This window comes from Vigna unguiculata, chromosome 6, assembly GCF_004118075.2.
Source record: "Vigna unguiculata cultivar IT97K-499-35 chromosome 6, ASM411807v1, whole genome shotgun sequence".
NCBI lineage: Eukaryota > Viridiplantae > Streptophyta > Magnoliopsida > Fabales > Fabaceae > Vigna > Vigna unguiculata.
In genome coordinates this window covers 29350755-29367374 of record NC_040284.1, presented here as the reverse complement: position 1 = coordinate 29367374, position 16620 = coordinate 29350755, and the positions used below count along the sequence as shown (strand labels likewise).

The 16620-nt window shown below is 30.1% G+C and overlaps 2 protein-coding genes across 3 annotated transcripts; one reads left to right on the top strand and one right to left on the bottom strand.

Moving 5' to 3' along the window:
* Window positions 1–3469: 3469 nt before the first annotated feature.
* On the top strand, window positions 3470–10150 carry LOC114188995. 2 transcript variants are annotated; one of them, XM_028077691.1, is made up of 12 exons: window positions 3470–3645; window positions 3802–3994; window positions 4337–4516; window positions 4668–4778; window positions 4913–5245; window positions 5408–5593; window positions 5686–5964; window positions 6252–6374; window positions 8136–8587; window positions 8776–8914; window positions 9185–9490; window positions 9613–10150. In XM_028077691.1, exons 2-12 carry the CDS (start codon window positions 3833–3835, stop codon window positions 9904–9906), a joined length of 2565 nt encoding a protein of 854 aa, XP_027933492.1. In that variant the 5' UTR covers window positions 3470–3645; window positions 3802–3832; the 3' UTR covers window positions 9907–10150. The 2 variants fall into 2 exon arrangements, with proteins under 2 accessions (XP_027933492.1, XP_027933491.1); XM_028077690.1 differs by having other exon boundaries at window positions 8713–8914.
* Window positions 10151–11103: 953 nt separating this feature from the next.
* LOC114188996 (histidine-containing phosphotransfer protein 1-like) lies at window positions 11104–13180 on the bottom strand. Its single transcript, XM_028077692.1, has 7 exons — window positions 12894–13180; window positions 12650–12738; window positions 12399–12529; window positions 12004–12072; window positions 11664–11735; window positions 11440–11512; window positions 11104–11345 (listed from the first exon to the last, which is right to left on the bottom strand). The coding sequence occupies exons 2-7, from the start codon at window positions 12707–12709 to the stop codon at window positions 11283–11285; spliced, it is 468 nt and encodes a 155-aa protein (XP_027933493.1). The 5' UTR covers window positions 12710–12738; window positions 12894–13180; the 3' UTR covers window positions 11104–11282.
* Between the last annotated feature and the right edge of the window lie 3440 nt (window positions 13181–16620).

The following is a 16620-nucleotide window of genomic DNA, read 5'->3' as shown; positions in this document are numbered from 1 at the left end:
GAAAATTATCTTTTATAAATTTTTTACGATAGATATTTGATGAATGGATGAAAAAAAAATGATGTGACCTAGAAAAAAAATGTTTAATGTGTATTAAAAAATAAACCTTGTCAAATTTTATTAAAAAAAATTGTTAATATATCATATTCCTTTTTAATACTACTCCAACACCTTTACAAAAATATCTTGTGTCATTTGTTTGAAAGTAGCAGAATTTATTTTATTTTTTTTGAAATATCGTTAGTAATAATTTTCTCATGTAGATATAGACTGTTAAAATAATTTAAGTGTAAAAATTAACATTAATTTTAGATGGTGTGGGCTAAATAGTGTTTTTTATTTCTATCTAATTTTTTTTTAAAGAACATTGATTATGAAGATGTTTAGATGATATAGGAAGACATTGAAAGAAGTATCTATGCTTAGTATATTTTTGAAAGGATAATTAATTTCTAAAGTGAAAAAAAAAATGGATGAAAAAAAGAAGAAGAAAAGATGATGTTATATACACTTTCACGTGTACAAAGTTTATGAGAGGTTAGTGAAGGACGAAAGCCCAAATTAAAGAGAGACATTTGTCGCAAAAAGCATAACATCTTTTGCTGCATAAATTTTCCCAAATTTCATTTTTCTTCGTTTACATTTTCTATGTTTTCTATCTCTAAATCAATTAATCAAAATATTCCATTCATGATTGTCTTTTGTAGAAAACAAATAAAGAAAAACTTAAAAAGACAATTTCTGTCTACAGGTAAACAAAATATATTTTAAATGGCGGAAATTATTAAACAGTGAATTTATATTTCTCTGGCATACAATTTTTTTGTTCAATTTTATTCTTTAATAAATAATTTTTAAATCAAATAATTATCTTAACAATTTTAACTTTTTAAGTTGCCTTTTTTGTAAATATAATTATTATTTTAAAATTGACATTTTTATTGAACTTAACTATTTTTTAAACTAAAATATCTTTTTATATAAAATAAATAAAATTTATATACAGTAGAATTGTAAAAGTAATTTACATTTTATTACAACAAATAAATTATACAAATACATAAAAAACTTGAATATGCTTATCCCATTAAAAAACTATATTTTTCAAATAATAAATAAGATCAAACTCACCCAATCTTTTGTTTCAATCTGAATTTTGGAAAGTAAACATTTATTTGTTAAAGTAATCTTAAGTTTAGGTGGAGCAGAAAAAACATCTTTTGGTGAAATTTCTATATATAGTGGCGAGAATATGCTAAGTAGTGGCTATGGCCCATTACATCTATAAAAGTACTTCACTTTTTGACCAAATTATAAACACACTTTTTTTTTCTTTTTCTTTTCTCACTTGAAAAATGATACACATTTCCTCTTTAGGAAAAGGCATCATCTTAATACACACAATTTTATTTTTAAAACCATATTTATAGCATAGCATTTCATAGTCGCTCAATAGGAATATAGTTATTGCCCTATGAGTGGATACAACACAAATTAAAAATTTTATAAAGTTATTGCAATCGTATTTTGGTACATTTAGTTTCTATAATGAAATTTGGTAAGGATCATATAATGTAAGTTGAAATTTTATAAATTTTTTAATTGAATAAGTTTTAAATGTTCCACACACACACACACACACACATATATATATATATATATATATATATATATACATTTTTATTTAGGTGTTAATATAATTTATTTTTTGAAATCGTGTGTATCTAATAAATTAATCGTTTTGTTTAAGTATTTTCATTATTTGTGATAAGTTTATTTTTATGAGTCAATTAAGTTGTCTCATGGTGATCTTAATAGTAATACTCATCTTAAGTTTTTTCTACAACTTTTCAGGATGTGATATATTATCATAAAACATAAAAACATATATGGATTACTCGTGATTGGAGTCTTGGTCCTTTATGTTTTTTAACATATATAAAAATTAATATATAAATAAAATATTTTCTTTTAATTTTAATTATACTTATAAAAGCATTTTAATATTTTCTAAAAATCCATTATTGTCGATTATTACAATAAAAAATGAATAATAAAAAGGTCTACAAATATTTGAGAGATTTAAATAAAAATATTAAATTGTACCAGATCTAATCCAAAATAAAGTTGTTTAGTATATAAAATAAAAATGGGCTAGAAATCATGAAAAAAAAATGATTTAAGTTTTAAACTTTTTTAGAATGATAGTATTTGTATTACTACAATTTGACTTTCTCTATGAGGCATATATTCCTGGAAGTGATTAAGCGCACATGCAGTGGAAAAAGTCATTCCTTCATTCATTCATATAATAAAATCAAACTCACTTTTTTGCTCACAAATCAACACCATTTACTCTCTACCCTCGCTGATTCTCTCAAAAAAATATCACAATCCCACACCAATTAAATTAATTTATAAACTAAAAACTGTGTATGTAATCTAAAACACAATAAATTTGTTTTCCTTCACACACCCATCAGAAATTATTAAAGAATATGACTTCTATTTGATTTCAAGACATTTAAATTTTTATAATTTATAAAAAAATTAATTAATTAATACAACATCACTTAAGAACTTCTGCAGCAGCACGCACCAATGGCATTCTCTCTTCTGAACTACACAACTTTTTTAGTCTCTCTCTCTCTCTGTCAACTGCAGAGAGGAACTCTCTTTTCTCCACACACCAAAACATTCATATTAACTTAACTTATCCACATTCTCTCAATTATTCTTCAACACTCAGCAAATTATTCTTCAACAATTACCAACACCATTCTCTCATTTCTTCTACTCAAAATAATGGAACTCTCCATCTTTAAGCTTGCATTATCCATAACTGAGCACTTAGAAATCATTGTAGATGTTACTCAACAAAACAAGTTCTCTGTATCAACCTTTTCAGCACCACAGTTCTATCTATACGTGTGTTGGTAACTGCTATCTGCCTTCACTTCTCATCATACTTTTTCTTTTATCTATATTATATATTATACTCTTGCAAGAGAACATTTAGATCATAAATAATTTATAAGTTGGTCCAGATTTTATTTTATAAGTTAGTTTTTTGGAATCAAGTTAATTTTAAAGCTTAAACGTTACTAAAAATTAGTTTTGTTTATGAAGTTGAATTAGACTTAAAGTTTGAATATTATTCAAATGAGACTGTATTGTTAAATTTTTTTTTTCACTTTTACACTGTTTATTTTGTTTGTCTTTTCTATTTTACTGATAAGTCAGAATCATCCTCAGCTTAAGATTAATGAAAAGGAAAAAATCAACCCAAAAAATAAAAATAAAATGTTTTTTTTTTAAATCATTTTCATTGTTGTCTTTTGTTTTATGGTGTAGACCAAACAGCAACAAGTACACCTGTAACTATGCTATTCATCAAAGAAATGGAATAACAGATTTTTAAAGGTAACCACAAGTAAAGATCATGAGTCACCCCAATCCCAATATACTCTTTTAGCATTTACTTACTTTTCAAAATTAAGTAATTCTTTTTCTGCTTCTTCTTTATCCTTCTCTTCTCCGTGGATTGCCAGAATAGATTAATATTGCATGTATGCAATTTCATGCACTACAAAGCCAATGAACACCTAAATTAAGTTGTTTTCCAATTCTACTTTTCTAACAGGGGTGTGTGACCTAATAATTTATTTACGTTCCTTTCACTTCCTCCACACAATAAATGAATTCTCTCTTCTTTACATGTTTTTCGCAGCTCTTACTTTATGTTCATCAAAACTCCTTTTGACTCTTTGACATTCCAACTGCATACTTTGTATGCAACAGAATTCTAGGTTACTCCAAAAGTAGAGAGAGAATGTCTCCAATGAAGTTTTGTGTAGCTGTGGTATTGGTTATGTTAGCAACTACCATGGAAGGCCAACATCATCGAATTCTTTTGGATACAGATGTTGATACTGATGATGTATTTGCTCTGCTCTACCTTTTGAAGCTCAATAGATCAGAGTTTCAATTGGAGGTTAGAACACCAAACCAAATTCAGAAACATATGGTGTATTTCCTTTATCTGTTTTCTTATTTTTGTTCTACTGTCATTGCTTTCATTCACCAAGTTGAAATCATTTTCATATTTTAGTAAATCTGACTAATAAAGGATCTGTCATGGTAAAAAGTGGTACTTTTTCTTTCTTTCTTTTTACTGGATAAGCCATAAGCAGTGTTTCATGTGTTGGATTTGATCTTATGAAGATGACATTGCATGTATGACATGATGAAAAGGATGATTATGCCATGCACTATTTTAGCATTTTGGATATGGAATTTTGTGATGTTTGAAGTGTGCATATACATGTAACTATAGGGAGTGACAATTAGTGCAAATGCTTGGACTAACGTGGGACATGCTGTGAATCAAGTTTATGACATACTTTACATGATGGGACGAGATGACATAGCAGTTGGAATGGGAGGTGAGGGTGGAATACTCCCAAATGGTACCATACTCCCAAATGTAGGTGGATATCTTTCAATGATAGAACAGGTATATATGTCTCATCTTTTTTCTTTTTGTTTTCCTTTTCCAAACACATCATAAGACAAAACTTATGAAAGTGTTCATGTTCATGTTTTATGCAACATCATATTCATGTTGATGATTGAAATGTTGGATCAAATGAAATTCATTGGATTAGGGAATGACAACAACAGGAGGTTGCAGATACAGACAAGCCATTCCTAAGGGTCGAAGAGGGCTCTTAGATATTGATACTAATTATGGCATACGAAAAGCTTTCCTTCCACAGGTATATAATAAACATTGTTAATTCCAACATGCTCCTTTGATAATGAGTTTCATTGAAACTAAACTGATTCATTTGTTGGAATATCTTGTAATCTGTGTACTAATACTGATTTTTTGTTGTTGATTGAGAATTAGGGGAGAAGAAAATACACTCCCTTACAACAAGCAACTGCTCAGGAAGTGCTGATTGAGAAAATATCTGCAGGTCCAATAACTTTGATTGTGATTGGGGTGCAAACAAACATTGCTCTTTTTCTTATGAATAATCCACACTTGAAGAAAAATGTGAAGCATATTTACATCATGGGTGGTGGTGTAAGGTCAAGAAACCCAACTTGTTGCCCCCAAAATGCTTCCTCTTCCTGTGTTCCTAAGCAATGTGGTGACCCAGGCAATTTATTCACAAACTATAAAGCTAACCCTTATGCAGAGTTCAATATATTTGGTGACCCTTTTGCAGCATATCAGGTTACTCTCAAACTCTGTGTACAATTATTGATTCTTAAAAAGTTAAAGTGTGTTTCAATCATTTGCATTAAAGGATTATACAAATTATTTAGATAAATTTTCAACAACACTTGTAGTAGAACTGTATCTAAAGTTTTGTCCTCATTCTGAATGTTGTTCTAGGTTATTCATTCTGGTATACCTATTACACTTGTCCCTCTTGATGCAACAAACACAATCCCCATCACTGAAGAATTCTTTAATGAATTTGAGAAAAGTCAAGACACATACGAGGCACAATACTGTTTCAAGTCCTTGAAAATGGCTAAAATGGCTCGTGATAATTGGCTTGACAACCAATTTTACACGGTAACATCTCAATAATATGTGCCTATGCTATATATGATGTTTCTTATCAAACATAAAAAGGAGTTTATACTGATACTACTCGTTGTTAACAGAGTTATTTTATGTGGGATTCTTTCGCATCTGGTGTAGCAATCTCAAGCATGAGAAACCCCAATAAAAAAAATGAATTTGCTGAAATGGAGTACACAAACATCACTGTAATCACTTCAAACAAACCATTTGGAATATGTGATGGGTCTAATCCATTCTTTGATGGCCTCAAAGTACCTAAATTCAATCTAAAGAAAGGTGGAGTGCACAGTGGCCATGTTCAACAAGGGCTTAAAGATCAATTTTGCTTTGTGAAGAATAATGGGAAAGGTAGATGTCAGGTACTTGCTTTTATCTTTGGTTTCATCTTTGAGATTATACACATACTTAATCAAAGTATGGAGTCAGATTCTCAATTGATTTTTTTTATTTTGTCTTCTCTTGAACATTAAAAATATACTGTATTAATATTTTAAATATTTTTTTAATATATTTTAAAACATTAAAATTAGTAATAATTAATGTATTATGAAAACACAAAAGAGAAATCGCAAAAAAATTCCAGAAGAGAGTCCGAATTCAAAAAAATGGTTTTGTTTATTACTTACAAAATGTGTTATCTGTGTAGGATGGTTATACATATGAGGTGGATGGTCCTAACTCAGTGAAAGTACTTATTGCTACTAAAGCAAAGCCTAACCAAGATGTTAGGAGTCCACTTGACAAACAATATTTCAAAAGCCTCTTGAATGTAAGTTTGCTTTTATTTTACTTTAACCTATTTAATTTCGTTTTATTACTAAAAAAACAACTTTGGTGAGGAATAAAGTCATCATAAATTAAATAAAATTATGTTAAAAAACTGTTAGTAACCAAAGTTGTGACAAAAAGAAAAAAAAAGTCATCACAAACATTTTTGTGAGAGATAATATGTTCCAACCTATAAAACACCTATTTAATATATATGTTATTCCTTCACAAATGATAACGAATATAAACTTTCCCAACAAATTGTGAAGGATTTGTGTGTTAGAAAGAATACATGAATACGAAAAGAATTTTATATTATGCTAAAGTGTTTGTTAAATTTATTTTTTAGTTATTGTAGACACCTTTAATGTTGATATTTATTAACAGTATTTTTTTTTAATTATGAGATATAGAAAATAATCAATATTATATATATATATATATATATATATATATATATATATATATATATATATATATATATATATATATATATGCGCACTCTAAATATAATAAAATTACTTAATTAGTTGTGGTATTTTTTAAGATTGATATTATGTACTATCTTTATATATAATAAAATATCTAATATGTACTTTCATATTAAGTATAATCGTATTTAATTTAGACAATGATTTAAATAATAGCATTAAGGAATTAGCTTAATTAGGAAAAAAACTTGATCACAAATAGAACATGCTCCAGATTGCTTAATATATCTTATTGGCATTATGTATAAGGAAACCATTTAAATATAAACTGAAGAACCATTTCAATAATAAAACATGCAGAAACTCAACTTAATTTTATATAAACTAAATAGGTAAGGGCAAGTTGGAAATGAGAGGATAAAGTGTACAACCAACAAAATTTTTAGCATAAATATAGAATAAACCGTGAAAATTGTATGATTTAGGTTTTGATATTTGGATAATTGAGACTTAAACATTTTAGTGGTTTATTCTCTAGTATAAGATTTATATTTGTATAAGAGTAACATGAGTTCTTGAATTTGAATAATTCAGATTCATCATATTTAAATCATAAATTATAGTAATTTTTTCTGTAATTCTTCTTGAATCTTGATAAATAATTTAAATTATAATTTCTTAATACAAATTTCAGTAATTTATCAAAAGTTTATTACTTATACAAATTTCAGTAATTCTTCACCAGAAGTTTTATTACATATATAATTTATGTTGTGATCAATTTTATAACGAAAATTCTGCTATGGATGAAAGTTTCTGTATAAAATGCGTCAAATAATATTTCAAATTCGATTTTTAACATTCTTTGTGCTGGAAAACGAATAATAATGGTATATTTTTTGTACCAAACTTCATCATTGAAGTATATTCTTCAAGTATGTAATATATATAACGAACATCATAGTAATGGAAAATATTTTATCACAAAATCCATTACAAATAGCTTAATTGAATGTTGTCACTCACGATGATTATGATCCGTCACAAATATTGTTAGGTTGAGAAATTTTCCTCAATCACATTTATTAGTTTTAATTTTTCTGACAGTTATTTGATATTTATCTAAAATAAATCACTAATTAATTTATTTAAAATGAATCGCATCACTGAGTAATTATGCATCGACTATTACTGGATCTATAAAATAAGATTTAGCTTATATCTACTTTTCAACCTTTGATGTTGTATTTGACAACTCTTAAATGCACACATCAGTGAGGAGACAAAATGTCATAAATGAATGATGATCTGAATTTTATGGTGGTTGTCAGGTTTTAAAGCAAGCAGAAAATGGTGGGAGGTTCAACTTCACTACACAGTTTCCTTACTACAAAGAAGTAACTTATGTGCCAAATTTTGAAAACAAAACATTAGGGAAACCTATTGTGTTTGATATGGACATGAGCATAGGAGATTTTCTTGCTCTATTCTACCTCCTTAAAGTTGATGTTGAAGTCATAAATCTTAAGGCAATAATTGTGAGTCCAACTGGGTGGACAAATGCTGCAACAATAGATGTAATTTATGATTTACTACACATGATGGGTCGTGATGATATCCCAGTTGGTCTTGGTGAAGTTTTTGCAGTGAATGAATCAGACCCACAATTCCCACTTGTTGGAGATTGCAACTATGCTAAAGCAATTCCCCATGGAAATGGTGGACTTTTGGACTCTGACACTCTTTATGGACTTGCTCGTCATTTACCACGTAGTCCCAAAAGGTGCTTTTCTTCTTATGTTTTTAGCTTTGCATAAACCTTAAATCTTTTCAAAGATAAGCATGTGCATGATAAGTGAGAAATTTTGTCAAAAGGTTACACTAACAGTTTGATATGTGACTGATTAGGTATACGCCTATAAATTCTATGAAGTTTGAAGCTCCTCAAGATACTGATGAACTTAATTTCAGACAACCATTGGCAATGGAAATTTGGGAGTCTGTATTGCAAACAATGGAACCTAGATCTAAGATTACAGTGTTAACCAATGGACCCTTGACTACTTTGGCAAAGGTTGTATCACTCAAAAACATTAGCTCAAGAATTGAGGTAAGTTATATTTCACAATCATCCCAGAATATCAGTATTTTATTCTTTTTAATCTATGTTGTGCATGATTTCAGCCTTTTTGATATATCAGTCAGCTAAAGCTTTTACATTGTTAAATATTAGAAAGTTTGATTTCCTTGTCATTTTTTTTTTTTAATTTGTGGAGGGGTTGAGCTATGAAATGATTTTACTTGTTTTTAAGTAACAAATTTAGTGAAATTTAGATCAAGTTTGATGGATTTTAAGTAACAAGAATTTTCAATGTTTCAGGAGGTTTATGTGGTGGGAGGACACATCAACAAGAATGTCTATGACAAAGGAAATGTATTTTCTGTTCCTTCCAACCACTATGCAGAATTTAATATGTTCCTAGATCCTTTAGCAGCCAAAATAGTGTTTCAATCAGAAGTTAACATCACACTCATTCCACTCAATGTCCAGCATAAAGCAAGTTCGTTTTCACACATTTTATGTTGGTTGCGTAGGATTCAACAGACACCTGAAGTTGTGTTTTCCAAGCGTGTGCTATTAAGGCTACAACGTCTGAAGAAAAGCCACCACAGATATCAGCATATGGTATACAGAGTCAATATATTGAGTTTAATCTCTCTATCATATGATACTATGTTACTATTGTGGTTTGGTTTTTTTCTATATTGTTTCTGCTACTTACGTTTTGTGTTTGCAACGTCTCATAGGATACATTCTTAGGAGAAATTCTAGGTGCTGTTGTCGTAGCTGACAAGCATTCAAGTCTAAGTGAAAAATTTGAGGTGAAGCCGGTTAAAGTGTTGGCCCAAGGAGATGTGTCCATGGATGGAAAAATGGTGGTGGATGAGGAAGATGGAAAATTAGTCAGAATTTTAAGCCATGTGAATGCAAAGGCTTATCATAAGATGTATGCAAACAGGCTTGGTGACTGGAACCAATCGGCTAAGATAGGAAGCTTTGAAGATCAGAGAAGGAAATGGAGTCATCCACATTCCTCATGACAAAAGCTTGAGGGAACTTCCTCATGGTTCCCCTCTAAAAGAAGAACATGTTTTCTTATTCTATACACTGGAGTTTTTGTTGTGTGGTTGATATTATTCAAGCCTTGATGTAAACTTTTTAAGTTTCATATATAGGAAAAGAAATAAAGCAACTTAGGATACGATAAATACTTCAAAGCAAAATATAACAGATTAACCTATACTGATTTTGGCTATCATCTTGTAATTACCCTTTAAATTCTTACATGACAATTGTATCAACTTTAGATGAAACAGTGTACTACAATGCATAAAAACTTAAAAAATGTTATGTCTCAAACATGAGTAAGGAGCATAAACTTTTGAATAGTATAATATTCAAAGTATAAAGATTCTGTCATCAGAAGCAGTTATTTATTTGGCATGTTTCATTGTATCAGTGAACAGAAACGAGGATAAATCTTCACTGCATGTGCCTGAGCGTGGCATTGGTGAGTTAACAGAGCTGTGGGGTTAGCATGTCTAAGGTTTGGGATAAGCATCCTAAGAATATCAACATAAAATTTCAAAAACGATTTTGTTTGGTAATAAGGCATATGGTCATGTTGGGCATTCATTTCCTTTTGTGATTTACTCCACTAAGGAGTAGACAAAAAGAGACAACGCCACTGCATCATGATTTGACTTCTAAGGAATCATATCTCCTCAAGATTCTCTTATCTTCCACAACAATTTTTAATACTTTTTTGCCGTCCTTGCCAGTTTCTTATTCCAAAATAAAGTGACTTTACAACCCCATTAGCTTATACCCCTACATTCTTTCAGCCATGGTGTGACAACTGGCTTATATCACTATATTATTCTTTCACCCTAAATACTGTCATTTATAGGATATTGCCATTTGATGCCATCACCATCCCTAGTCCACCACATCGCACTTCAGGTAAATAAAGAATCATGTATCATTCCCCATGGCCAAACATTTTGTTGACTGAAATTTTGTGTAAGTTCAGTGACAGTTTATATCTTCAAATAGAAAGAATTAGTAACACGCTGTATGATGTAACAAAATGAGAAAGATGGAGAGAAGTATAAAGGGCGAAATAAGTATTTGTGCAATTAAGGCATTATTCAGGCATCATTCTTGCAATTTATTCGTGTTTTCAAAGGATTGCACTGTGTTCAAAGGACTTAGTTCATTTGATGGTGCTATCATCCTTCATTAAAGCATGCAAGAGATTATAAATTATGAAGAGCTTTTTGGTGAAGAAAAAGGTACATTGGATGGAATCTTATATCTTCACAAAAACCATACATTCACCATGGACATAAGATAAAGGATAATCTTTTAACAAAGATGAGAATCATAACACAAACATCTCTACAAAACCACCCAGTCACCCACTGAAACTCAGTTCCGTAGGGATTGACCCACCAGCTGCCACGATCTGTTGCTCAAGCTGCATCAAGAATTCATAAAAGAAATATAAATTACAAATCCAGAATGTAAATAGAATGATATTCAGTTTTCTAAGTTTTCCATCTAGTTAATACCCTGAACAGTGTTTCAAGCTTATTCTTGACAAGGCAGTACTCTTGCTTCACTTGTTGCAGACATCTGAGGCACCTGCAGAAACTTTCAATAATGAGACCATGAAATAAACCAAACTAGCACACTGTAGCACTTAAAGCACGAGTAGCTTATTCATTCAAACTTGTGCACTTATCCTTCGAGACGCCAAAACTATTGAACAACTTTATAAAGATTAACAACTCACGCATCAGTGTTCTGCTCCTCACAGAAGTTGCGGAAAGCAATGCAGGCATTTTTCACCCTTTGTGCACCTATGCTGTGAACCAGACAAACAAAAACAAACTTGCCTCAGCAAACCAAGAGAAGACAGCATAGCATAGGCACTGGTTTCTCCTAATTAAGCTTAATTAGTCTTTTTATCCCGAGTATTAAACAATAAAACTCAACCTGTATAGGAACCAGAAGTTACACAAGCATTGGAAGGACAGACACAAACCAACACAGCTTAATCACACAAAAAGTCCAACGTATTCGGATTGCACGGTATTTTACATTTTTGGCTGGCTTTAAATAGAACCCCATACCTTGAACTGCTACCCTTTAACTGGTGAACATGAGCATCAACCTTTTTGAAGTCAACGCCATTCTGATCTCTGCACAGGAAAAGCCCCAAGAACATGGAAGAAGATCATGCACTTGCCTAAATTCATCACTTGACATAAAACAGTACTAACAAACAGCATTGCACTAAGTTTCTCACATATTCATCCAATCAATGCTTTCACAACCAAGTGTGGATTTTCCGCGGTAACAAAAGGTGACAGCATGAAATCCCACCCATTAAATTATAATAATAAAATAAAACGTAATTCAAAAAATCATAAACCTCAGGGAGTTCTTTTATTTAAATGCATGGTCCATTTTTAATTGCCGTTTATTAACACAAAATTGAGCGTGGAAAGTAAGAAACGATACTGACAGCGCAAAGGTGAGATCTTTGAGAAGCCTTTCAGAATCTTCGAAGAAGAGAGAGACGACTTCGACGACAAAGTCAGGGTTGTTCTCATCTTGAAGCTGCTGAAGTTGCAGAAACTGACCATCCAAGAACCCCTTTTCGAAAACAAAAAAAAAAAAATTCAAGAATTGAAAGCAACCCAACAACAGATCTACTACTAGCAATTTAAAAAGGCTGAAAAGAAAATAAAAGAAGAGAAAGAGAAAGTGTGTTACCTCGAGGAAAAGGGATTTGGTGTAGTCGATCCACTGTCTCTGCATCTGACCCACGTCCATGGTTTATTGGGTGTGCTCCTCTCTGTTGTCTGTCACACAACACAACACAAAACAGGAAGACAGTGGTGGTTGTGTTGTTATATTATGTTGTGTTACAAAAAGAAGCAGTGAATGAGTGAGTTTATTTATTTATTATTAGTGAATGAAAGAGTGTGAGAAATGAAATGAAGGGGAAAGATAGTACCTTGAATGAGAGAGACAGAAACAGAGAGAGAGAGAGAAGGCAAAATATTTTAAGGTTTGGGTGTTGTGTCTGCTCTAATACTCTCTGGATGGCCCCGGGAGAAAGGGTTTTTATTCTCTCTTTTCTTTTCTCTTCTCTTCTCTTTTCTCTTCTCTTTTCTCTTCAGTTATGCTTTCTTTGCTCTCTCTCTCTCTGCACCATTTGGGACCCCACTTTCCCTCTCTCTCTTATTTATACCATTCATTCATTTCTTCCTAACGTTTCCTTCCACATTACTCTCTTCTCCAATCTCAAATCTTCTCATCTTCGTTTTTATTACACAGACACAAAACACAACAGAAGAAAATTAAGTAAATAAACACAGTTCAATTTGACAGTCAAAATGTACTTGTGTTTTCTTTTATATTCCATTACTACTCCACAGAACTGATTATGTTTCACTTTAAAATAAATTTATTACGTTGTAGGTTTAAACAAGAAAGGTGGTGAGATGCATAAAAAGAAAGAAAAACAAGCTTAATTTTGATTCTACTAATATTGATAATTTGAATTATCATCATTTGTTATAATGTCTTTTCTATTTATTTAACCTTTTCATGTAAATACATCATGTTTAATTAGGAAAATTTTTCATGTATACCTTTTTTTTTTAGGCTTAAATACTTTTTTGTCCTCATTCTTGTAGTGTTTGTTGCGAATGGTCATCATTTTCACAGAATGTTTAAAATGGTCCTCATTTCTACCGAATGTTTAGAATGATCCTCATTTTCGCAATTCGTGTTTTATTTGGTCCTTTTCTATAACGTTATTTAAATCATTAATGGAACATTGTACATGTGGCACGATTTGTATTAGGGTGTATTACGTGTACTGTACAGGTGGCTTAATTAGATATGTGGGGATAAATAAGTGAGCTAGGGTTTTGGTAGGGAATGTTTGGGCAGTTGGTGAGTTTTGGCAATCTTGTTCCTTCATTCCCAATTGGTATTGCTGCAATCTTCTTCTTCCTGCAATCCTATTATATAGGTATGTTACGGTCTCAATCTTCTTCCTTTACCTCTGGTTGTAATCGTTGAAGACAACCATGTTGTATCACTTTGTGCACTATTAGTGGTTCAACGAGAAACAAATTAACCCCGATTTGTAGTTGCAGAGAGATGGCTGCTTTGAGGATGGCAAGAACTCTAAAGAATATTGGTAAAAAATTTTGAGTACAATCTATTTTTATTTTTGTGTTAATAATAAATTGATTTTAATTTTTGGTTTATTGATTTATAGAGTGGTGGTTCAAATAATGTGGGCTGCAAGTTTTTCAAATGGTGGTGTTGATGAAAATGATGTCATCATCATGACACAAATGAGACAGATTAATGATTTGGAGAAGTCATTGAAGTTGCTGAGAAGAGGCTGCAATTAGTAATAGGGTTAACTTGAGTTGTTATTGTATGATTCGTATTGTTATTGTGTGTAATTAAGCCCTAGCTCACTTATTTATCCCCAAATATGTAATTAAGTCACTTGTACAGTACAGTACATGTAACACACCCTAATACAAACCGTGCCACATGTACAATGCTCCGTTAATAATTTAAACGGCGTTACAGAAAAGGACCAAATAAAACACGAATTGCGAAAATGAGGACCATTCTAAACATTTGGTAAAAATGAGGACCATCCGCAACAAACACTACGAAAATAAAGACCAAAAAGGTATTTAAGCCTTTTTTTTATTTCTAATTAACTCTTAATATATATTTTTTTTACTTTTTTAATTTATTTTCTTTAAATTTTTTAATATTTTAAAATAAAAGTAATATTTTGTTAATGTTAAATAAAAAAATTAAGATGTTTCATTTAACTAGTGAAACAATGATATAAATTCACAACAAATTATTCCTATGCAACAACAAAAATAGAAAAACTATTTGTTTTAAATAATTGATTATATTAATTAAATATAAAAAAATGTGAAGTGTATGAAAAAGAAAATAGCATAATTTTACTTTCATTAATATTGATAATTTTGATATATTATATGTTTATATATATATATATATATATATATATATATATATATATTTAACTTAAGCGAATATATTAACTCATACCACAAATTATCATCATACAAATAGAAATAAGTGCTACCAATTAATCTCTTCTCGCATGAGTGTAGTAATCTTGCCTACCAAGTCTTAGAAAATAAATTCTTTTAAGTTTTTCAAGAATCTTAGACTGAGAATATTTTATTATATTTAATATGACAATTTTAAAAATCATTATCAAAATCTAACAATTTATGGAATATTTTTTAATCATGTATAGTGGCAAAATTTTGTAGTCCAGAATTTTTGTTGGATATCTTTTGAGTGGTTTTTATTACGTGTCTTCAAAATACATTAACTTTAAAAAAAATATTTTAAAATATCAAAATCAATATAATTTAAAAGTATAAATCATAATTATGTTTCTCATTGTACCAACATTTGAGATGTATTAAATATATTTATGACATTCCCATGAAACATGATTTATAAATGACAAAATTATTATGAAGAATGTTTTCACTAATTATTGATAAATTAGTTGTTTTAAAAATGATAAATTGTGATCCATAAATAGTTATTTTAGTCTTTATATTTAAATTAATTCATTTTAATCTTTACAAATACCATTTTAACCTTTTTAGTTCCTATGCAGGCTTGTTTAATTTCTTCAACCTTCACATTCTTATTTAAAAGTCGAACTTAATAATTTGATGTACTGGATTTAAAATTGTGGGTTGCATTAGGAAAGAAGAAGAGAGAGGAAAAAAGAATGTAATTAATTTGAGTGTGGGGATGAGTTGGAAGGTGCAATGCACTTAGAATCTGTTTGGAAGAGAAGGACCACAAAAAATGGCCATCTTTCTCATTTCTCTGATTTGACACCATTCTCTCTTTTTCTTTCTTCCATCTTTTCCAACTCCTTCACATACGGAAGCCTATGCTCACACCATTTCCTTTTTTGTTCTCTTCTCTTATAATTTCCATAACACTTTTCTCATCACATCTATAATACAATACCACGTTTCAACACCGAATCATGTCCATAAACACTTCTTAATAAGTTTACCTTCCTTTCGTATAATCTCATATTAATTAAAAATACAACTAATTTATAATATATAAGTGACTACAAATTTTGTTTTACAATTTAATCTTGTACGATTAAATTAGGTTGAAAATTTATTTCTTTAACATATTATCAGAATCATGAATTAAAATTTATTCTAATAAAATTCTTTTCCTCGAAATTTTAAAATATATTTGCTTATCATTATTCTTGAACCAAACGTGTACCTTTATTCACCAGTGTTGTTCTTTGTTAACCATACAAGACAAAAGCTTTAAACTTGAATTGACCTGGTAAGAAAATGAGTTAAAAGAAGCAGTTTATGCACAAAACAACAAAGTGCCTTTACAATTTTCAATTATTCTAACATGACACACTTTTTGAGAAAAGATTAGTAATCTAATAGCTTGTTAGGACCTGTATCCTGATCCACTTTTTCTAATATAATAATTACCTGATTTCAGTAATGACGTAGAAGTAAATAATTTTGCCTCAACTTGATCCACCTTCACATGACGGAAAGCCTAACCAAAGAGGCACTTTATCAATTTATACACTAATTATTGGACACCACCAAGGAGGTTGGCCCACAACAATATTTTCTTTCCTTCGCTAG